General features: G+C 41.7%; 2 protein-coding genes and 1 non-coding gene across 3 annotated transcripts in view; all 3 read left to right on the top strand.

Annotated features, from left to right (window-relative positions):
• Positions 1-3,781: 3,781 nt before the first annotated feature.
• her8a (hairy-related 8a) lies at positions 3,782-8,036 on the top strand. The gene is made up of 5 exons (XM_029754453.1): positions 3,782-4,113; positions 4,332-4,482; positions 4,995-5,090; positions 5,194-5,266; positions 6,682-8,036. Exons 2-5 carry the CDS (start codon positions 4,411-4,413, stop codon positions 7,248-7,250), a joined length of 810 nt encoding a protein of 269 aa, XP_029610313.1. The 5' UTR covers positions 3,782-4,113; positions 4,332-4,410; the 3' UTR covers positions 7,251-8,036.
• A 128-nt stretch (positions 8,037-8,164) lies between these two features.
• Positions 8,165-8,246, top strand: trnal-aag (transfer RNA leucine (anticodon AAG)). The gene has a single exon. It is a non-coding gene; the product is annotated as a tRNA-Leu (tRNA).
• A 7,446-nt stretch (positions 8,247-15,692) lies between these two features.
• Positions 15,693-17,854, top strand: part of LOC115194595 (galactose-3-O-sulfotransferase 2) — a 50,058-nt gene continuing 47,896 nt past the window's right edge. Inside the window, exon 1 of the mRNA XM_029754434.1 lies at positions 15,693-15,787. The gene's annotated coding sequence lies outside the window, so the exon portion shown is untranslated. The remainder of the gene's footprint in view (positions 15,788-17,854) is intronic.

The following is a 17,854-nucleotide window of genomic DNA, read 5'->3' as shown; positions in this document are numbered from 1 at the left end:
CAAGTGTTTTACATAGAATTAAAGATACACTTCTCCTTAATGCAACCGCTGTGTCAGATTTCAAAAAAGCTTTACAGCAAAAGCACGCCATGCGATAATCTGAGTACAGCGCTCAGGCACCAAAACAAGCCATACAGATACCCGCCATGTTGTGGAGTCAACAAAAGTCAGAAATAGCATTACAAATATTCACTTACCTTTGATGATCTTTATCGGAATGCACTCCCAGGAATCCCAGTTCCACAATAAATGTTTGTTTTGTTTCGATAAAGTCCATGTTTATGTCCAAATACCTCCTTTTTGTTCGCGTGTTCAGTTCACTATTCCAAATGCAGAAGGCGCATGCACTAAGTCCAGACGAAAAGTCATGTAGAAACATGTCAAACGATGTATAGAATCAATCTTTAGGATATTTTTATCATAAATCTTAAATAATATTCCAACTGGACAATTCCTTTGTCTTTAGAAATGAAAAGGAACTCAGCTCGCTCTCACGGCTGTGCGCGTGACTGAGCTCATGGCATTTTTCCAGACACCTGGTTGAAACGGCTCTTATTCTCTCCCCATTCACAGTAGAAGCATGAAACAACGTTCTAAAGACTGTTGACATCTAGTGGACGCCTTAGGAAGTGCAATATGACCCCACAGACACTGTATATTGGATAGGCAATCACTTGAAAAACTACAAACCTCAGATTTCCCACTTCCTGGTTGGATTTTTCTCAGGTTTTTACCTGCCGTATGAGTTCTGTTATACTCACAGACATCATTCAAACAGGTTTAGAAACTTCAGAGTGTTTTCTATCCAAGAATACTAATAATATTCATATCCTAGCTTCTGTGCCTGAGTAGCAGGCAGTTTACTCTGGGCACCTTATTCATCCAAGCTACTCAATACTTCCCCCAGATCCCAAAGAAGATTTATTAAGATACTTTGTGTGTGCACGTGTGTGTGAGTGTGAGTGCTTGCGTACAGTACCAGTCAAAAGTTTGGACACACCTACTCATTCCAGGGTTTTTCTTTATTTGTACTATTTTCTACATTGTAGAATAATAGTGAAGACATCAGAACTATATGGAATCATGTAGTAACCCAAAAAGTGATAAACAAATCAAAATATATTTTATTTTTGAGATTCTTCAAAGTAGCCACTCTTTGCCTTGATGATAGCTTTGCTCACTCTTGGCATTCTCTCAACCAGCTTCATGAGGTAGTCATCTGGAATGCATTTCAATTAACATGTGTGCCTTGTTAAAAGTTAATTTGTGGAATTTCTTTCCTTCTTAATGCGTTTGAGTTGTGTTTTGACAAGGTAGGGGTGGTTTACAGAAGATAGCCATATTTGATAAAAGACCAAGTCCATATTATATATGTGTGTGTGTGTGTGTGCCCGCGCGCATGTATTTACAGATTGAGGTTGTTAGCGTTTAAGAAACAGTCTTAGGCCTGTGTGACAGTGTGTGGGTTTGAGATTGCAGAACAGTTTCTTCTTCAAGTTATAACCACATAGTCAACCGTTGCCTTTGTGAAATGAAACACTGCAAGATAATAACAGATGTTGTGCAAATTACCATAACATACATATCAGTCCCATGTCATTAATAACCCTGCACTGACCAAATGTTCCTATCTGTCATGTCCTGACCAGTAAAGGGGTAATTTTGTTATTGTAGTTGGTCAGGACGTGGCAGGGGTGTGTTTGTTTTGTGTTGTTGGGTTTTTTGGGTACTGTTCTATGTCCTCTATTTCTATGTGGTTATCTAGTTGTTCTATTTCTATGTTCAGGGTTTTGGGTTTGGCCTTCAATTGGAGGCAGCTGTTCTTCGTTGCCTCTAATTGGAGGCCGTATTTAAGTAAGGGTTTTCAGCTTGTGTTTTGTGGGTGGTTGTCTCCGTGTATAGTCAGTGTACCTTACAGGACTGTTTTCGTCATTCTTTTGTTCAGCGTTCATTTTCTTTCAATAAAACAAGAAGATGATTCACATACCCGCTGCGTTATGACACTATCTTTGACCACTATGAGTGGTTGATTATTTTGGGATTCTTACAAGCAGAGCATAGCCTGGTCTCAGATTTGTATGCTTTATAGACAACTCCTTTGACTATACATCAGAGGACCTAGCTAAAGCACAAACTGATAAGGGACCAGAGCTAAGCTGACTGCACCACCTGTAGCTGCTCACCTTAATCATTTTGTGTGAGAAAACACTATATTGCATCTTTAGGACTTTTCCCATGTGTCTTGTCTACAAATCTAAATCTTCAACTTTTCTCTCAGAGAGTTGTAGTTCTTAATCGCACGCACGCGCACACACACATATATGAACACACAATCACAAGGCAGTCATATCCAGGGCAGTCAGTTAGAGTAGTTTATCAGTCGCATGACAGCGCTATTGAGGTCAACACATTGGGCTATAAAAAGAGTGCAGTGTGTGAAAATGTACCAGACTGTCTTGTGTGAAAAGAGGACAGAAAAGGGGTGTATGAATATGTAGTTTTCTTTAGGGCAGCTGTGCAAAAAATAGAGAAGTGTATGTGTGTGTGCGTGTGTGCGCGCTTGAGCGTGCGCGTGTGTATGTGTGTGTGCGTGTGTGTATTAGGCATCTCAATATGCCTGTGGGGTTGAATCTGGCCTTCACTATTTAACTGTTGCTCCCGCCCCCCATCTCTCCACTGCTGAGTAAAAGGTGAAGAAGTCACCAACACACTCTGCAAAGTGCAAACAACAGACACAGAGGGATACCCGGGCACATTGAAACTAGGACAGACTACCACAACTATTCTTATTGTGACATCTAGGCCAAGAAACAAATACTTTAGTAAGTCGACATCATTTCTGAACCAAATCGCTGTCAATCTATCAATCAAAATCAGGAGACTATAGCCTGTCAAACAAACTAAGCCATAAAACCCTTCCCCCAATGCCTTGGACATTGATCAGGTGCAGGAGTGAGCTAGTGCGAAGGGGGAAAAAATAATTTGGATTTTATGGTCTTAAGATAGCCATAAAGGCTTTAGCACCTGGACCATTATTCTGCTAACTGGGGGTCATTACAGCTGGACTATAGGGTAGAAAAGAAAGAGCTAAAGAGACAACACGCTCCACTGGAGTGTGTCCATCCACCAGATAAAAAGGGGGAGAATAATAAGCTGGAGAGAGGAGGACAGGAGGGGTTGCTAGCTAAAAGAAGCGCAGGAAAGAGGGGCGGGACAGGGAGGAGGGACAAAGCTAATAGTTTGAGGATTTTGGAGTTTGAAAATAAAGGTTGCGGGGAGATCTCTTTAGCTGCTATTGTTGTGTGACTTTTTCCACCCCTCTAACTTTATTTTTTTGGTTGTGGGGAGATCTATTTTGTATTTGGGTGCTGAAAAGTCTGAAGGGGGGGCATGGGGAGTTTAATTGCTGTAGATTAATGTTGTTTGTATGAATTAATACATTTTCTAAATAGTCTGATTCGTTTTATTACAGATTAAGTAGCCTACCCACTGTTATTGAAGTGTTGTTTATTGAGCTTGATGTATAGCCCAGGCCTATAGCCAGGACTATTGGTTTTATTTCAATTGAGCTGCATAAAGCCTGAATTAGTGATACATTTTATCACCATGTCAAATGTAATTTTCAGCTGTCATCAAAACTGTGGAAACGCCAACCGGATGCATCACATGTATACATTTAGTGAAATATCTGGCTCATTGTTATATCTGTGGTAGCAGTATGCAAATGAACGGCTCTATCACTGATGCGATTCGGTTCCCGACGTTCAGCAAAAAGATCCATTCAAAAAGATCCATTCGTTCGTCAACGATCCATTACTCTTCCCGGTTGGTTCAACGTAATTTCATTGAAACGACGTGGAAACAATGTTGATTCAACCAGTGTGTGCCCGGTGCACTGTTTTCTAGCTGGCACCATCCATCAATCCATCCAAAACGTCACCTTTTTAAACTCCAGTGCCGTCCGCGCTTTGCAGGTCTTACCCGCGCCCCCCTCCTACCTTCCCCATTCTCCAGCTTGACAACAGCGGGGAGAATTGGACCATGTGCCATGAAACGTGCCCACGGCGGGGCTGTGGGAAAGTTCGGGGGAGAGAGAACCCACACATTGTCATGGTAATGTCGGTGGGTCGAGGTGTTGGGGGCGGGAGGCTGTGGTGCTTAAAACCCACACGGGGAGAGTACATTTACCCCTGCGTCTATTCTATTTTCTTTCACTCAGTGTTTCTCCATTCGTTACCTAGCCATTAAAACAGTACAAACGGAGTTCTGTGTGTGGGTAGCCTTCAACTGCCACAAATAAAATCTAGCGTTATTTGGTGAATTGCGTGCAGACTGCCCACGGGAGATTAGGACGCCGATAGTGTGGACTGTGAAGCTCTGCTGGTTTGGTGTGCGCTCTGCAGCGCGAGGATGACAGCCTCCAACATGGAACATGGGGGAAATGCTCCCGAGAAGAATTTTAACGGCAAAGATGAACGAAAGGTAGGCTTGCAATTATCTTGGCCTATACGCAATCATTTCGATATGAGTCATTTGAGTTTCCAAATGTCTCATATAACTGGGTAATACATCAAGGTAAGGGTTGTGCAGGAATTGTGCAAAGTATCCCCCCCCCCATTAAAATCCTTAATTGCCTGATGCAAATGCATGCATGCATATCCCACTACTACATTTAATAAGATGTATGCATTTATGCAATGTGCAGAGACAGTTGGTTCAGTTTGCAGACTTTGCAAAAGGTTTGGCTGCAGGTTGTTGAATTCCCTTCAATCGGGTCTAGCTGCAGACTCATCACTATTGTAGTATCAAACGGAGTAACATTTCTCATATTTCATTCCAAAACTAAAATTTCGAGAGCTTGGGACCATAATGTTTTACCTACAAAAAGATAATTCGGAGATAATTGGCTTTAGGGTACCAAATCTACATTACCCCAGCTCAATTGATTAATACTTAAACAGAGGCATTAGTTGTAGTGTTGATTTGATTGACAGCTGCGGAAGCCTCTGATAGAGAAGAGGAGGCGGGAGCGAATCAACTGCAGCCTTGAGCAGCTGAAGGGGATCATGGTGGACGCCTATAACCTAGATGTGAGTACACCCACACATATGCATAGACACACAATGAGAGTATTTTGATAAACCACAAAACTTTTCATTATCGTCTTCCCTTTGTAACTCTGACTTCTGTTAGCAATCTAAACTGGAGAAGGCTGATGTACTGGAGGTTACTGTCCAACATATGGAGGGTCTACAAAAGGGTCATGGTAAGCATATAGACACACACCATCACTTTAATCAACGACAGAATATCGTAGCCCACTTTTAATGCAATATTGTTCCATTGTTCCAAGTTCTAATGGAACATACAGAGCTTGTTGTAAATGATATTCCAGTGATGCATGGGCTAATGTAAGCATTGGAACCAGTAATATGTATAAACCCTGGATTGCTGATGCTAGGTAATTGCCAATGAGAGGCTTTGAAGCCACCGGCCGCCATATTGGTACTCCTCCGAAGGAGCAGTCTATACTAGAATTCTCCAGTGTATATATAAAAAGGGACAAAGTTACTCCTGAATGGTGCAGTGGTCTAAGGCACTGCATCTCAGTGCAAGAGGTGTCACAAAAGTACCTGTTTTGAATCCAGGCTGTATCACATCTGTCCGTGATTAGGAGTTCCATAGGGCGGTGCACAATTAGCCCAGCATCATCCAGATTTGGCCTGAGTAGGCCGTCATTGTAAATAAGAATTTGTTCTTAAATGACTTGCCTAGTCAAATAAAGGTTACATTTTTTTTTTGAAGTTTATTTAATTAAGCATTTATTTGTTGTAGTGGGGACAGTAAAATTGGTACTCTAAAAAAAATATATTTTTAAATTCAGGAGGCATATCATTTAAGGTGTGTGTGTGTGTGTATAATCTTTTTTACAACGGAGGAGGAGCACCAAAATGGCTGTGGTGGATTCTAAACAGCGCCCCCTGTTGGTAATCTAGGGTTAATGCATGTAATTGATTGGAACTCTTATAGTGGGTGGGATTATCATGCGTTGTCAATCATTGACTAATGTCTCCCAATAGGGGTCCTTCACTCTACATATCAATGAGCTCCTATTGGGTAAATTCAGGAAACATGTTTGACAGCTCATGACAAACTGGAATTCAAAGCAATCCAGGGAATGAGATAGAACCCCCTTCACTACACTGATCACATTCACCAGTTGATAACTGATGTATTTTTTATTTGTTATATAAAGTAATACATTTAATTGACAGATATAAATGTGTTCACCCAGCTCACTGCATATTCATTAGTGCATAACACCATCAATATTCTGCATTGCCGACGATATTGTAACTATGCATTGCAGTGGTGGCTGGTAGGAGGATCTATAGGAAGCGGGCTCATTTGTAATGGCTGAAATGGAATTGATGGACCGGAGTCAATCATGTGGTGTCCAAGCATTTCGCTACAGTCGCATTAACCTCTGCTAACCAAGTGTATGTGACCAATAAAATGTGATATGTATGTTGTGTTTTATGCCATTCCAGTCGTTACAATGAGCCCGTCGTCCTATTGCTCCTCCGACCAGCCTCTAATGCATTGTAGGTCGTACTAAACCTCGACTGAGTTGTTGCTCACCCCTGACTCGCTGCTACCTTGTGGTTCTTCTGTATTTAGGTCCCGGCATCCCTGCTGGTCCCAGCGTCGGGTTCCAGTCCCGGCAGCGCTACAGCAGTGGATATATCCAGTGTATGCAGGAGGTCCATAACCTGCTCCTGGGCTGTCCAGGCATGGACAAGCCTCTAGGGGCCCAGCTCCTCAATCACCTCCTTAAGTCTCTGCCCCACATCAGCTCAGAGACTGGGCCTGGAAACACTGGTGGCAATGGGCCTGGTGGTGGTGGTGGTGGTGGTGGTGGTAGTAGTAGTAGTAGTGCTAGTCCCAATTCTGGACCTGGATCTCCTCCCCAGTCTCCGCTTTCACTGCCTTCTGGAGGCGTAGGTCTATTCCGACCTCGCCGTTTACAGATGCATCATGCCTCGCCGCCGTTGACCCCGCCCACAAGAAGTTCCCCGCTCCATGCCCCCCACAGGCGGGTGCATTTTAGGAGAGATGGGAGGGAGCAGCTGCCTGCCTCCTCCCCTTCTAGCTTACCCAACCTCCCCCAGCCAGGGGTGTCTCACCCCGCCCCCCTGCCCCCTTTCTTTGGCCCTGTGGGAGACCCCTCTATGTGGAGGCCTTGGTGAAAAAAGAGGACACACACACACCTTTCATCACTTTAGGACCCCTGAGTTTTTCCTGACCCTGTGATCTGAGTGTAAAAATGCCAATATGGCAGCAGACCACCTAGGGCCTGGAGTTTTTCCCAGTCACCTCATGCTGTGGTCAGGAAAAACTCAGGGACTCTTTGTTTTTTATCTAATTCCATCTCATGGGATCGCTCAACTCTGTTCCTGGATTGAGTGCAGAAGTCAGGAAATAAAGATCTGGGTGGATCTACAAGTTTTACTTCCTGTAAAATTTAACCCAATATGTTGTGGTGTGATTGAGAGATGCATCAGCCCTCTAAGAACATGTCTTTAGTGCTCTGCTATATTGTGCATTGCCAGCAGTTCTATGGTCTCAATTTTTTTTTTTAAATGCTTCACATTTTTAACATTTTAGACATACAAATATCTATATATTTTTTAATGAGATTGGCCAGAAGTAAGCATTGTTTTTACAATTTTATTGTTTTCTCACAAGTATTTTGCTGGTGTTCATTTTATGTTTTCGATGTGTAGAAAATGGTCACAGAATGTGGAATTTGTTTTGTCACACACTGATGATAAATTGATTCATTTACTAATTAAACAGATTTGATTAATTGATTCAGATCTAATGTTTGTAATTACAATGAATTGCTTACTTTGAAAATGTTTTCATCCTTGTATATTACAAGAAGATAGTCTGTTTCATATTGAAACAGCTAAAATAAAGTGTGTGCTGGATCTTTGTTGTTCAGAATTGAATAAAACGGCATTAAAACAATAGTAAATGTGAACCATCTTTTGTATGCTAAAGTTATGAATACCAAATCATATAAATACCATTATATTGTATGGGTATAAAAATCGGGCTAGAAAGTACTCTAGTTCCATGAACACAAAGCGTAGCACAGGATAGTGTGGCCGAGCGGTCTAAGGCGCTGGATTAAGGCTCCAGTCTCTTCGGGGGCGTGGGTTCGAATCCCACCGCTGTCAGGTACAATTTTGACCGAATTTAATTTGGCCTGACCGTAGGAATAACCTTTAACCAAACGCCCCATTGCCAACTGCGAATACCAGTTCGTTCGTTTAAAATATGCTATAAATCATGTATCTTTAACACTTAACAGAAACAGTTGTCATTTGTCGCATAAAATAAATATTTATCTGTAATGTCTGCCGTGTACATTCGGAAGCCAAAATATTTTACCACTACGTGTCACTGTTGCATTGATAATGTATTTTTTAGGATTCCCTGGCTTGTCTGTACATTCAATGACATTTTCACCTACTTTAAAACCACTAACTGTTCTCATAAACCAGATTGGTTGATTTATGTTAACTATTAGATATATAGTACCAGTCAAAAGTTTGGACACACCTACTCATTCAAGGGTTTTTCTTTATTTTTACTATTTTCTACATTGTAGAATAATAGTGAAGACATCAAAACTATGAAATAACACATATGGAATCATGTAGTAACCTAAAAGGTGTTTAAACAAATCAAAATATATTTTAGATTCTTCAAAGTGGCCACCCTTTGCCTTGATGACAGCTTTGCACACTTGGAATTCTCTCAAACAGCTTCATGAGGTAGTCACCTGGAATGCATTTCAATTAACAGGTGTGCCTTGTTAAAAGTTCATTTGTGGAATTATTTTCCTTCTTAATGTGTTTGAGTCAACCAGATGTGTTGTAAATAAACAAGATTGGTTGAGAGCTACAGTGCATTCAGAAAGTATTCAGACCCTTGACTTTTTCCACATTTTGTTACGTTACAGGCTCAATTGTTTTTCTCCCTCATCAATCTACACACAATACACCATGATGACAAAGCAAAAACGATTTATAAAAAAATAAACTGAAATATCACAAGTATTCAAACCCTTTACTCAGTAATTTGTTGAACCACCTTTGGCAATTACAGCCTCAAGTCTTCTTGGGTATGACGCTACAAGCTTGGCACACCTGTATTTGGGGAGTTTCTCCCATTCTTCTCTGCGGATCCTTTCAAGCTCTACCAGGTTGGATGGGAAGCATCGCTGCACAGCTATTTTCAGGTCTCTCCAGAGATGTTTGATTGAGTTCAAGTCCGGGCTCTGGCTGGGCCACTCAAGGACACTCAGAGACTTGTCCCGAAGCCAGAGACTTGTCCTGTTGGAAGGTGAACCTTCGCCCCAGTCTGAAGTCCTGAGCACTCTGGAGCAGGTTTTCATTAAGTATCTCTCTGTACTTTGCTCCGTTCATCTTTCCCTCAATCTCAATTGGTCTCCCAGTCCCTGCCGCTGAAAAACATTTCCAAGGCATGATGCTGCCACCACCATGCTTCACCGTAGGGATGGTGCCAGGTTTCCTCCAGACGTGACACTTGGTATTCAGGCCAAAGAGTTCAATCTTGGTTTCATCCAGTGGAGGCTCCTCATAGGAGGAAGGGGAGGACCATCCTCCTCAGTGAAATTTCATGAAAATAAAAATAGTTAAACATTTAGATAAAACTGTATTAAATATATTCATATGTCACCAAATAATTTATTAAAATACACTGTTTGGCAATGAAGGTCTACAATAACTTCAACAGCACTGTCTGGGGTAGCACCATGGGGTAGGCGTCTGGCTACATTGACTTCAATACAAAACCTAGGATGCTCGTAGGCCTCACCCCCTTCCACAGACATACATGGTAATTATAACCACTTCCGGAGGACGTCCTCCAACCATTCAAAACTTTTGCAGTATGAACTGACATGTTGTCCATCCAATCATAGAATTAGGATCAGAGAACGAACCTAGTGAGTTGTATTGTGATTGTGCCACAGAGCATTATGGGGGTTCTATGTGTTGAGAAGCTTGGTGACATTGTTGGATAGAGATAAAGAGTGAAAAGTGATAGTTGAGCATTTTTTTATATTATTCAAATCAATTTACAGGAGACGGAGGAACTATATTATACATTGTTTTCTTGGTTTTAGAACTTAATTTTTGTGTCTAGTTAGTGCAATTTATTTAAATTTGCCTTGCTAACTTCAGTAGCTAGCTAGCTACCAGTGCGAGTGTGCAGTTTTCTCCGCCAGAATGGTACAGTAGAATAATCAACGCTGCCGAAAATGTTGTGGACTTTTTGTTGAAGAACCCCTTTCATTCTCTTGGGTACACGGTGCGAATTAAAAGTGAGGGTCGACCTCTGCCTTAGATCAGTTTCATGAAGAAGGATGAAAAGGTGAAGGCTTTCAATACCAACTGGTATCAAACGTATACCCATGCTTTCCACCTGGCTACCCCTACCCCGGTCAACTGCCCGGCACCCTCCACAGCAACTCGCCAAAGCCCCCACCATTTCTCCTTCACCCAAATCCAGATAGCTGATGTTCTGAAAGAGCTGCAAAATCTGGACCCATACAAATCAGCCAGGCTAGACAATCTGGACCCTCTCTTTCTAAAATTATCTGCCGAAATTGTTGCAACCCCTATTACTAGCCTGTTCAACCACTCTTTCGTATCGTCTGAGATTCCCAAAGATTGGAAAGCTGCCGCGGTCATCCCCCTCTTCAAAGGGGGTGACACTCTAGACCCAAACTGCTACAGACCTATATCTATCCTACCCTTGCTTTCTAAGGTCTTTGAAAGCCAAGTTAACAAACAGATTACCGACCATTTCGAATCCCGCCGTACCTTCTCCGCTATGCAATCTAGTTTTAGAGCTGGTCATGGGTGCACCTCAGCCACGCTCAAGTTCCTAAACGACATCATAACCACCATCGATAAGAGACATTACTGTGCAGCCGTATTCATCGACCTGGCCAAGGCTTTCGACTCTGTCAATCACCACATTCTTATTGGCAGACTCGACAGCCTTGGTTTCTCAAATGATTGCCTCACCTGGTTTACCAACTACTTCTCTGACAGAGTTCAGTGTGTCAAATCGGAAGGCCTGTTGTCCGGACCTCTGGCAGTCTCTATGGGTGTGCCACAGGGTTCAATTCTCGGGCCGACTCTCTTCTCTGTATACATCAATGATGTTGCTCTGCTGGTGATTCTCTGCTCCACCTCTACGCAGACGACACCATTCTGTATACTTCTGGCCCCTCTTTGGACACTGTGTTAACTAATCTCCAGACGAGCTTCAATGCCATACAACTCTCCTTCCATGGCCTCCAACTGCTCTTAAACGCAAGTAAAACTAAATGCATGCTATTCAATCGATCACTGCCCGCACCTGCTCACCCGTCCAGCATCACTACTCTGGACGGCTCTGACTTAGAATACGTGGACAACTACAAATACCTGGGTGTCTGGTTAGACTGTAAACTCTCATTCCAGACTCACATTAAGCATCTCCAATCCAAAATTAAATCTAGAATCGGCTTCCTATATCGCAACAAAGCATCCTTCGCTCATGCTGCCAAACATACCCTCGTAAAACTGACCATCCTACCAATCCTCGACTTCGGTGATGTCATCTATAAAATAGCCTCCAACACTCTACTCAACAAACTGGATACAGTCTATCACAGTGCCATCCGCTTTGTCTCCAAAGCCCCATACACTACCCACCATTGCGACCTGTACGCTCTCGTTGGTTGGCCCTCGCTTCATACTCGTCGCCAAACCCACTGGCTACAGGTTATCTACAAGTCTCTGCTGGGTAAAGCCCCGCCTTATCTCAGCTCACTGGTCACCATAGCATCACCGACTCGTAGCACGTGCTCCAGCAGGTATATCTCACTGGTCACCCCCAAAGCCAATTCCTCCTTTGGTCGTCTTTCCTTCCAGTTCTCTGCTGCCAATGACCGGAACGAACTGCAAAAATCTCTGAAGCTGGAGACTCATATCTCCCTCACTAGCTTTAAGCACCAGCTGTCAGAGCAGCTCACAGATCACTGCACCTGTACATAGCCCATCTGTAAACAGCCCATCTATCTACCTACCTCATCCCCATACTGTATTTATTTATTTATCTTGCTCCTTTGCACCCCAATATCTCTACTTGCACATTCATCTTCTGCACATCTACCATTCCAGTGTTTAATTGCTATATTGTAATTACTTCGCCACCATGGCCTATTTATTGCCTTACCTCATTTGCACTCACCTTTTGTTTTCTTTTATTCTACTGTATTATTGACTGTATGTTTTGTTTATTCCATGTGTAACTCTGTGTTGTTGTATGTGTCGAATTGCTATGCTTTATCTTGGCCAGGTCGCAGTTGCAAATGAGAACTTGTTCTCAACTAGCCTACCTGGTTAAATAAAGGTGGAAAAAAATCAAAAATAACGTTAGCTGGTTAACATTGAGCCTTTCATCAAGCCGCCTGTATTGCTTGCCTTGCCTGCTTTTTGGAAAGCCTGAGACCTGGTCGAAAAGTGGGTACAGGGACCCGAAGAACACCGATCGTTCCGCAGGCAGCATATAAATGCCCACATCAGATTCAAGCTTCAGGGAAAAAGCTGCATCAATCATGACGAAGGTCTGTGTACTCAAACTGCACGACACAACGAGAAAGTTAGAAGAAACAGGGATGTTCTCAAGCGGCTTGTCAACACCACTATGTTTTTGGGCATGCAAGACTTTGCTTTTAGAGGACACTACGAGCTGGTAAATTCCGCCGACAAGAGAAACTACAACGAGCTTGCAGAGGTAATTGCACGTAACAATGCTTTACTTGCTGAACATATCGAACTTTCAACTGTCTTTTCTGTGATGTCGAAATCAATCCCGAATGATTTGATAGCTTCCATCGCATCATCCATTAAAAGATTAAAGAGAGAGGTTTAGGCGCTCAAGTAGGCTCCACTTTCCTCCGGTATTTATTTACAGACACAAACAAAAATTCATGATATAAATGTTGCAGCAGCCTAGGCGACACCTAAACATTAGAGATCTGACATGCTGTATGTAATGAAAACTAGACCATTTTTCAGTCTGATCAACTGTAGGCTACTAATAAGAGTAGATGCATACAGCCTATGTGCCCTGTCGAGTTGGTCAGGGTAAACTAATTGGTACCGTTATGTATTTCTAGTCCATTTGTGTGTCAGGACAAAATGTGAATGTGATCAAATTTGGTAATATATTCAAAATTGGTCTGGCTAGGCTGCCAATACGTTTTCAATCCAAAATGAGTGACTGGAATGAATGGATCAACATAATAGTGATGACAGTGATGACAGATGTGAGGTCATTGTTGTTTTATAAGGCCTACAGTTGCATAGAACTGCATGATGCAAACATTCATAAAGCTACCTCAGCCCTGTGAATAATATTGTCTATCAGTTGTTGTCTCTGTGTCTGGGTAGAGGAAATCCCCTTCCTAATCTAATCTAAATATAATGAATATGAGCAAGTATAAGGTTGCTGCAGTTTGACAGGGTTTTCATCTACCCCAGGGCCAGGAGTTTTTTAAAGTTTTTTAAAACTGTGTGACCTGATTACGAAACACTGGTTCCATCATAGCCCTTATAAAACCTTTTTACAACTGATTAATCACTGTCATACCTTATATGGTCCAGAGTTTTCCTTGTTAGGTTAACAGATGAGGAAAAACTCCGGGCCCCAGGAGATAAAAATTACCCCCTGCTATGGGAGCTATGGTGCCACCATTCTGCTTGCAGTTGTCAGATATCGTCAGGTATGTGGATGATCAGGGCGTTATTCAGGAATGTTTTTTGGGCTCCTTTGATGTGTCAAGTGGGCGAGATGCCAACTCTGTGTTTAACTTCCCAGACAACCTGCTGTTCACACCTACAATGTATCTGCTATTTGTATTTCCAGTTAAGTCCCCTCCTGTTCCCTGATTTAGAGGTGATGACCAGTCCACTCTACTACCATTGTCAACTCTGTCCTGACATGAACTGAAGCCATGTCTCATGTGCCCACTCATCCACTGGCACATTGAATGTTTCCTCTCCAAGTACTGTGAGTACACCTATCAATTTTCTCTCATTACTGTATGTAGAATTAATCACATACACAATCACATTATTACACATCAATGATTGTACTCCTTGCTTAGACTAACTCATGCTTAGCTCATTGGTCTAACTGTGTAGTGTGTTGTGTTATTGTTTTTTTGTCTTCCCAGGAAAATCCTGTTTTGCACTGAAGTCAAGCCTCTGAACACCTCAACTCATGCCTCATACCCTCATTCAATCACTGTGTAAGTAGCCCTCTCATTCCCATTCTCCAAAATATTGTACAAAAAATGTCTTTAGTAAATGCTTTAGGTTAAAGTAATTACTCTTTTGAAATACATTTTGACATCTCCGTGCATTCAGCACCTATACCGTGGGTCTCCCATCCTCCTCCATTTTTCAAGTCACCAGCCTCCACTGGTTTCATCAGACCAGAGAATCTTGTTTCTCATGGTCTGAGAGGCCTTTAGGTGCCTTTTGGCAAACTCCAAGCAGGCTATCATGTGCCTTTTACTTAGGAGTTGCTTCCATCTGGCCACTCTACCATAAAGGCCTGATTGGTGGAGTGCTGCATAGATGGTTGTCCTTCTAGAAGGTTCTCCCATCTGCACAAATGAACTCTGAAGCTCTGTCAGAGTGACCATCAGTTTCTTGGTCACCTCCCTGACCTAGGCCTCTCTCCCTCAATTGCTCAGTTTGGCCCAGTGACCAGCTCTGACATGCACTGTCAACTGTGGGACCTTATATAGACAGGTGTGTGCCTTTCCAAATGACGTCCAATCAATTGAATTGATCACAGGTGGACTCCAATCAAGTTGTAGAAACATTGAGTGCTCTACGATAATGATGGCTGGTCGACGAATCACCCTCAGATGATTCGTTGAAAGCCCCGAGACAAAGATACAAAGGTCTTTTATAGCCAAGATACACCCTCTTCAGTCTACATGACAAACAACAGATGTATGGAATGGGTCACAGAGTCAGTAAGGCAAGAGGCTTGAGTAAAATCTCGCTCTCCCTCCTTCTCTCTCTAGCTCTCTCTCTCTCTCTCTCTAGTGCTCTCTCTTGGGTGAGTTCTACAACATTGGGAAGCACCAGGAGCATCTGTTCTCCCTGCCCCCTCAGGTCAAGTTTCGCTTCAAGTATCCAGACCACATTAATTCTCATATTCTTGATAAGAGCCCATAACCAAATGATACACCCTACAAGACATTACTTTATTCCGGCAATTATTGGTTGGATTTGTATCAAACAATGTGACCTAGTTCTCATTGGCACTCATAAGCATTCCATTGTTTACTTTCTCTTTACTGTATATCCTGAACAAATCATTCTCTGAATGATATGAATGGAAGTCTGAAAATACGAATCTCTTGGATTTGCAGACATAAATAAGGGAATAGCTTAGATTGTTCCTCTGCACAATGTTTTCTCCATCCTCTCTGCGTTATTTACAGAATGGGTAGTCAAGTATCAGTCAGCCCATTTCTCAAGCAGCTCTTCCTGGTTCAGAGAAGTGAATCAAAGGCCATGTGAATCTCTTCTCCTTTCACTCTGCCCTGCCGCCAGCCAGGGAGCGACAACAACAAAATAAATCCTTCACCACTTTCTTACCAGTGCATAAGGTAGGTAACTACAAAGTCGTGCATATGGTAATTATACTTTTTTCTAATTCAATCTGTATCTCATATGTAATGAATGGTACTGTATACAAAATAGACTGGCCTGTTTCTCTCTGTCAATTTAAAAGTTCTCTCTCTTTTACAGAAGTGTGTCAGGTTCTAAGTTAGAACCCCATGTTATCAGTTGTGCTAACATGCACGTACTGTATGTGGGAGTGTTTTGCCGGTATTTGGGGAAAATGTATTGTTGGGTCATTTTATAAAAGCTGTCACTCCTCAATCTCCACTAAGTAAGCAGGCTAGATGGTGGGTTGACATGGACATACAGTGTGGTTGACATGGACATACAGTATATCAAAAGTGGTATCTTTATCCCTGGGTTGTTGAGAAACTGTCTATATGATTAGCAGTTTTAAAACTTCTTCAACATTCTCCATTTGTTCAAGAGAGGTAAAAACAAAAAAACTATAGATACAGACAACGGTGTAAAGTACTTAAGTAAAAATACTTGAAAGTATTACTTAAATAGTTTTGGGGGGTATCTGTACTTCACTATTTATATTTTTGACTACTTTTACTTCACTACATTCCTAAAGAAAATACTGTACTTTTTACTCCATCCGTTTTCCCTGACACCCAAAAGTACTCTTTACATTTTCAATGCTTAGCAGGACAGGAAAATGGTCCAATTCATACACTTATCAAGAGAACATCCCTGGTCAGCCCTACTGCCTCTGATCTGGCAGACTTACTAGACACAAATGCTTAGTTTGTAAATTATGTCTAAGTGTTGCAGTGTACCTACCCCTGGCTTCCTTAGATTTTTGAAACAAGAAAATGATGCCGTCTGCTTTGCTTAATATAAGGAATTAGAAAATATTTATACTTTTACTTTTGATACTTAAGTATATTTTCGTAATTACATTTACTTTGATACTTCAGTATATTTAAAACCAAATACTTTTAGACTTTTACTCAAGTAGTATTTTACTAGGTGACTTTTACTTGATTAATTTTCTATTAAGGTATCTTTACTTTTATTCAAGTTTGACAATTGGGTACTTTTTCTATCACTGGATACAGAGTTCCTTGACAAAAAAACAAAATAGGAACACAAGGCTTTATCGTTGGATTTTTAACAGAAATGTTTGGCGATCAACTAGGAATGCCTGCGATCGTCCGGTTGGTGACCACTGCTCTAGGAAGTTGAGTGAAGTTCAATCTTGTGCCTCTCTCTGTGGGCTCACATAGCCTAATATAATATTAACTCATGCAGAAGTAAGCAGTTGTTGCAGTAAAATGATACACCAAATATAAATTGTGACATGGGAACAGGAGTGGATAAATATTTATTTCAGCATCTTGAGAGAATTAATGATTGGTTAGGGATCGTCTGTAGATGTGCTATTTTTATCAGCATCAAAAAATCTGATAGAATTTCAACCACAAATAATATGCATCCAAGACAAACCGAAATCTTATCAGAAACATGTTGGGTCTCATAGCTTTTAATTCCTTTAAAACCGGTCCTACTGATGTCATTTGGACATTGTTCACAGAAAACTGGTCCCGATTGTTTTTTGTTTTTTTTTGCATTTTCTCCCCGGTCCCTAAATGTCTGCTGCTTAGGGCAAGTGTACCCCACTTGCCCTCTCTCCTGGCCCCTTACACTAAGTCTGAATTTGTCCTGCTAGGTGACCTAAACTGGGATATGCTTAAACCACCTGACCAAGTCCTAAAGCAATGGGACTCCCTAAATATTTCTCAGATTATTACCAATCCCACAAAGTCTGACTCCAAACACCCAGAAAAGGCTTCTCTCCTCAATGTTTTCCTCACAAATAATCCTGATAGGTATCAGTCTGGTGTTTTCTGTAATAACGTTAGTGATCACTGTTTTACAGCCTGTGTTTGTAATGGCTGCTCAGTGAAACAATCTGTCCTGATTTGTCATAGACGCTTGCTAAAAAACTTGAATGAGAAAGCCTACCTTCATGAACTGGCCTCTGTAAAATGGTATAGAATCAGCTTGATCGCCTCTGTCTAAGATGCTTGGACCTTCTTTTTTGA

This window comes from Salmo trutta, chromosome 5, assembly GCF_901001165.1.
Source record: "Salmo trutta chromosome 5, fSalTru1.1, whole genome shotgun sequence".
Lineage (NCBI taxonomy): Eukaryota > Metazoa > Chordata > Actinopteri > Salmoniformes > Salmonidae > Salmo > Salmo trutta.
The sequence above is the reverse complement of the archived record's forward strand: the minus strand, read 5'-3'. Positions and strand labels throughout refer to the sequence as shown.

Excerpts from the sequence above, each read along its gene's own strand:
- her8a (XM_029754453.1), top strand. The coding sequence starts at position 4,411 with ATGACAGCCTCCAACATGGAACATGGGGGAAATGCTCCCGAGAAGAAT. Across the intron at positions 4,483-4,994 it reads ACGGCAAAGATGAACGAAAG|CTGCGGAAGCCTCTGATAGA; the intron begins GTAGGCTTGCAA and ends TTTGATTGACAG. Across the intron at positions 5,091-5,193 it reads TGGACGCCTATAACCTAGAT|CAATCTAAACTGGAGAAGGC; the intron begins GTGAGTACACCC and ends GACTTCTGTTAG.